The sequence below is a fragment of the Cygnus atratus genome, chromosome 5 (genome assembly GCF_013377495.2).
Source record: "Cygnus atratus isolate AKBS03 ecotype Queensland, Australia chromosome 5, CAtr_DNAZoo_HiC_assembly, whole genome shotgun sequence".
Lineage (NCBI taxonomy): Eukaryota > Metazoa > Chordata > Aves > Anseriformes > Anatidae > Cygnus > Cygnus atratus.
This window is the reverse complement of record NC_066366.1, coordinates 15,856,225-15,861,838: the sequence shown is the minus strand read 5'-3', so window position 1 is coordinate 15,861,838 and position 5,614 is coordinate 15,856,225. Positions and strand designations below refer to the sequence as shown.

General features: G+C 40.1%; 1 protein-coding gene across 1 annotated transcript; it reads left to right on the top strand.

Moving 5' to 3' along the window:
• The first annotated feature begins 239 nt into the window (after window positions 1–239).
• Window positions 240–3,368, top strand: RAG1 (recombination activating 1). The gene has a single exon (XM_035552328.1). It carries the CDS (start codon window positions 240–242, stop codon window positions 3,366–3,368), a length of 3,129 nt encoding a protein of 1,042 aa, XP_035408221.1.
• Window positions 3,369–5,614: the final 2,246 nt, after the last annotated feature.

Genomic DNA, 5,614 nt, shown 5'->3' with positions numbered 1-5,614 from the left:
CAAAACACAGTCAGGTACTGATCTGAGGTACTGAGTGGACATCCACATCTGGGCCCCTCAGTTCAGTAGGTGTCTTGGGTGAGAAGGTAACTTAACCTTCAAAGCATTTCTCAGTTAAAGTGATTAGAGTTGTTCTATAAAAAAACATGTGCTTGTGTACTGGCATTATTTCTCATTTTCCAGTATAACTTACAGCTTTCTTCTCTTTCTCAGGTGATTTGGTTTCTGACACACCGGAGATGTCGATAGCATCACAAATGGACCTGCCTGAAGAGATTCAGCATCCTTATACAAAATTTTCTGAATGGAAATTCAAGCTGTTTAAAGTGAGACCATTTGAAAAAACATCTTCTAATAACAGCCAGTGCATAAACAAGGATCAAGCAGAAGAGGTAGCTTCTACAGACAAAGGCATCATGCTGCATAAAGATGAAGGAGTTCCAAGAGGAGAAAACTTAATTCTGACACAGACGGACTTAATGGGCAATAGGCAGGCACTTGGGAAAGATGCCAATGACATGAAAATACAAGACAACACAGATCATCAGAACAACCTGAAGCAACTTTGCCGCATCTGTGGAGTTTCATTTAAAACTGATTGTAACAAGAGAAGTCATCCAGTACATGGGCCAGTGGACAATGAAACTCTGTGTCTTCTGAGAAAGAAAGAGAAAAAAGCAACCTCTTGGCCAGATCTTATTGCTAAGGTTTTTAAGATTGATGTGAGAGGGGATGTTGACACTATCCATCCCACTCGATTTTGTCACAACTGCTGGAGTATTATCCACAGGAAATTCAGTAACTCTCCATGTGAAGTATATTTTCCTAGGAACAGCACGATGGAGTGGCAACCCCACTCTGCAAACTGTGATGTGTGCCATGGTACCAGTCGGGGAGTCAAAAGAAAAAGCCAGCCAGCCACCGTACAACATGGCAAACGTGTGAAGACCATTGCAGAACGTGCTCGAGTTAACAGAGGCATAAAGAACCAAGCACAGATAAAGAACAAAAATGTAATGAAAGAGATCACCAATTGCAAGAATACACATCTCAGTACCAAGCTGCTTGCAGTTGATTACCCAGTAGATTTCATTAAATCCATTTCTTGCCAGATTTGTGAACATATTTTGGCAGATCCAGTGGAAACAACATGTAGACACTTGTTTTGCAGAACTTGCATCCTTAAATGCATCAAAGTTATGGGCAGCTATTGCCCCTCCTGCTGGTATCCTTGCTTCCCTACTGATCTGGTTACCCCAGTGAGATCGTTCCTGAACATCCTTGATAGCCTGAGTATAAGATGCCCTGTAAAGGAATGTGATGAAGAGATCTTGCATGGAAAATATGGCCAGCACCTCTCCAGCCACAAGGAGATGAAAGATAGAGAGCTCTATAGCCACATAAATAAAGGTGGCCGACCGAGGCAGCATCTTCTGTCTTTGACCAGGAGAGCTCAGAAACATCGTCTGAGAGAACTGAAACGTCAAGTCAAGGCTTTTGCTGAGAAAGAAGAGGGTGGTGATATAAAGGCTGTATGCATGACTTTGTTCCTGCTAGCTTTAAGAGCAAAAAATGAACACAAACAAGCAGACGAATTGGAGGCTATAATGCAAGGGAGGGGATCTGGACTTCACCCTGCTGTCTGCCTGGCGATCCGAGTCAACACGTTTCTCAGCTGTAGCCAATATCACAAAATGTATAGAACTGTAAAAGCTGTCAGTGGGAGGCAGATTTTCCAGCCACTGCATGCTCTTCGCACTGCTGAGAAAGCTCTCTTACCAGGTTATCATCCATTCGAGTGGAAACCTCCCTTGAAAAGTGTCTCCACTAACACAGAAGTGGGAATTATAGATGGACTATCAGGATTGCCACTCTCAATTGATGACTACCCGGTAGACACAATTGCGAAGAGATTTCGATATGATACAGCCTTGGTTTCTGCCTTAAAGGACATGGAAGAAGAGATCTTGGAGGGCATGAAAGCAAAAAACCTGGATGACTACTTGAATGGTCCCTTCACTGTGGTAGTAAAAGAGTCCTGTGATGGAATGGGAGATGTCAGTGAGAAGCACGGAAATGGGCCTGCTGTCCCAGAGAAGGCCGTTCGCTTTTCTTTTACAGTTATGAACATTTCTATAGCCCATGGGAACGAAAGGATAAGGATCTTTGAAGAAGTAAAGCCCAATTCAGAGTTATGTTGCAAGCCCTTGTGCCTTATGCTGGCCGACGAATCGGATCATGAAACTCTGACGGCGATCCTGAGCCCTCTCATAGCAGAAAGAGAGGCTATGAAGAACAGCGAACTGCTACTTGAAATGGGAGGCATCCTGAGAACATTCAAATTCATCTTTCGGGGTACAGGATATGATGAGAAACTTGTACGGGAAGTGGAAGGGCTGGAGGCCTCAGGTTCCACTTACATCTGTACCCTCTGTGACGCGACCCGCCTGGAGGCATCCCAGAATTTGGTCTTCCACTCCATCACCAGGAGCCACGCTGAAAATCTGGAGAGATATGAAATATGGAGGTCCAACCCTTATCATGAATCTGTTGATGAGCTCCGTGACAGAGTGAAGGGTGTTTCAGCCAAACCTTTTATTGAGACTGTTCCCTCCATAGATGCGTTGCACTGTGACATTGGCAATGCAACGGAGTTCTACAGGATTTTCCAGATGGAGATCGGTGAAGTCTACAAGAATCCTGATGCATCTAAAGAGGAGAGGAAGAGATGGCAGTTTACTCTTGACAAACACCTCAGGAAGAAGATGAACTTAAAACCTATGATGAGGATGAGTGGAAACTTCGCGAGAAAGCTCATGTCCAAAGAGACGGTAGAGGCAGTATGTGAATTAATAAAGTGTGAGGAAAGGCATGAAGCCCTGAAAGAACTAATGGACCTTTATCTGAAAATGAAACCAGTGTGGCGATCTTCATGTCCTGCCAAGGAGTGCCCAGAATTGCTGTGCCAGTACAGCTACAATTCACAGCGTTTTGCTGAGCTCCTATCTACAAAGTTCAAGTACCGATATGAAGGCAAGATTACAAATTATTTCCACAAAACCCTTGCTCATGTTCCTGAAATCATTGAAAGAGATGGGTCCATTGGTGCCTGGGCAAGTGAAGGAAACGAGTCTGGAAACAAACTGTTTAGGAGGTTCCGAAAAATGAATGCCAGGCAGTCCAAATTCTATGAAATGGAGGATGTCTTGAAGCATCACTGGCTATATACATCTAAGTACCTCCAGAAGTTCATGAATGCTCATAAAACATTAAGAAGCCAGGGCTTCACCATTGATCCAGAGGATAGTTTGGGTGATTCCTTGCCGCAGGAGGTCTCTTTGGAAAGCAATGATTCAGAGGAACTCTAAACGTAAAGTGTGCTTGGTGTTGGGTTTGTGATGGTGTTTTCCTGTGAGGAGACAGCTTCCTTCTCAGGCCTGTAGAGGTACAGGGAAGTGTGAAACTATCATCTTTATACTCTATATAAAGGTGCTGAGTGGAGTTTAATAAAATACCATGTCTGTTGGGAGCTTCCAAAAGAGGCAATGCAGTGGTGCATTTACCAGTTATTATGTGAGCGGGAAGTGGAAACAAATTGCAAAGAAGCATCTCCAGTTTATTTTGGTCTCAGCGTTGTTTATACATGAGAAACCCAAAGTAAACGAGGTTTTATAGAGAGCAATACTTTGGAATGAATATGATTCTGGAGAGTTATGACACTTGCTGAAGAAGTGAGCATGGCTATTTGTTCTGTTTGCATTTTTTAAACTATTTTGCTATTTACTTTTCAAGAGGGTTTGATTATTTTATTGATGGTTATTTGGCTTTTATAAGTCAAGGTCTGGCAGTGAGACACTTGGGTAATTGTTCTGGGATAAAGTTCAGGTATTTTTATATGATATATTGACTAAAGATGCAAACTGATTTCAAACATTTAAAAATATTATTTAACACGTAGATTGTAGTACTGCTTAGGAGCAGGTGGTGGTATCGGCAAGGTAATTTACTATATGAAGATATAGGAAGGTAACTATAATATTTTAAAGATATTTTTATCATAGTCCATTTACTCTAAAATGCAAACCAGTTCTTGTGCTCCTAAATCAGCATTTGCAGTGTCTTGTGCTTATCTCACTATTCAAAGTACACTCAAGCTCTGCTGTGCAGCTTGTTGCTTGATATGCATTTTAGATTTTGATGGTAACCTTGGTATATAGTATAATTTGTATCAGTGTGATTTTAATGGGTGGATTCCTGGCCTTACTGAAGTCACCAGTAAATCGTCATGAATACCCACAGTTTCACCAGGTGACTACAAGTCACAGCAGAGTGGTTTCTCAGGGGATGGGCATTAACTTGATTAGGTACATGTCAGTGTTCTGATTTTCTGTATTAGAACAGTTCACTGACCACTTGCGATATGCTCTAACAGTATGCCATGCTGAGCTTTTTCACATCTGGGATATATCACTTACAGTCTCATTTTCTAGATATATAAAACGGGAATGACATTTATTAACCTCAAGGATAGTTTGCATAAAGGCGTAGTGAGAAAACAATGAGCTGCCTTGAAATTACTGCATAGCATATTTTACATCATTACAACAATGTTTAGTTAGCATTCCTCTACTTATCTTATACTATATTAGGAGCACCATTATGTTGGTGGTATTTGCCTTTCTGAAGTGTCATTGCTACGTGACTGAAGGCCACTTAGATCAGATGAGATTGCACTGGTAATCCTTGTGGATAATGTAGTTTTTCATTAGCAGCCATGGGTAAAAGGGTTTCAAAGTTAACTTGTATAAGCTTTGAGATTTGGAACCTAAATTATTCCTGGACCTATCATCTCTGTAAAGGAGCAGGTCTAGACCTTCATTCAGCAAAGTGTTCAAGTGCAAGCTTAAATTCAAGTGTGTGAGTTGACCGTTGAATGCAAGCATGCTTACATCTTAAAAATATTTTTAAATATTAAAATTATATGAATTTCATTTAATGATATGGTCAAGAAATATACTCAGAAGTATCTGAGATACCTCTAAATCACCTAGCCTTTCTGAAACAAGAATAAATGCATGAACAATCAAAGCAGAGATCTAAAGGAACCTGCTTTTTGTTTTTATTTTGATGTGGCAGGAGCTGGTTTGTGAGTGTGGAGATACAACAGATTTAAAGAATGGATGGTCTGAGGTTCGGGTAGTAGTATCTTGCTCATGTTATTTAATACATCTTTGAAAGTCTGGTATTTACTGTTTATGGACTATGAAAATGTAGGATTAAGTGTTAGTAACTAGTACAAATATTAATAACGTTCTGATTATGCCTTTCTTTTGATTTTATTATTTTAAATCCTAATTTTTAAAATATTTTGTAATTTAGGATTTAGTTTTTATATGTTGTCTTTAAACATAGTTTAATATTATGTCAAAATTTTGGGCTGGAAATAATGCCTTTTGCTTAAAATATTTTCTTGTCTAAGCAGTCATAAGAACTGCAGTCTTTTGTATGGTTTACCATATACATCTGCACTTACTGAGTATTCATTTGGAGATTAAATTATTTCTTTCAATTCTTTGAATAAAACAAGTATTTCCCATAGAGCATAACTGCCAGG

Bases quoted from the DNA above. Each gene is read 5' to 3' on its own strand.
- RAG1 (XM_035552328.1), top strand. From the start codon at position 240: ATGTCGATAGCATCACAAATGGACCTGCCTGAAGAGATTCAGCATCCT.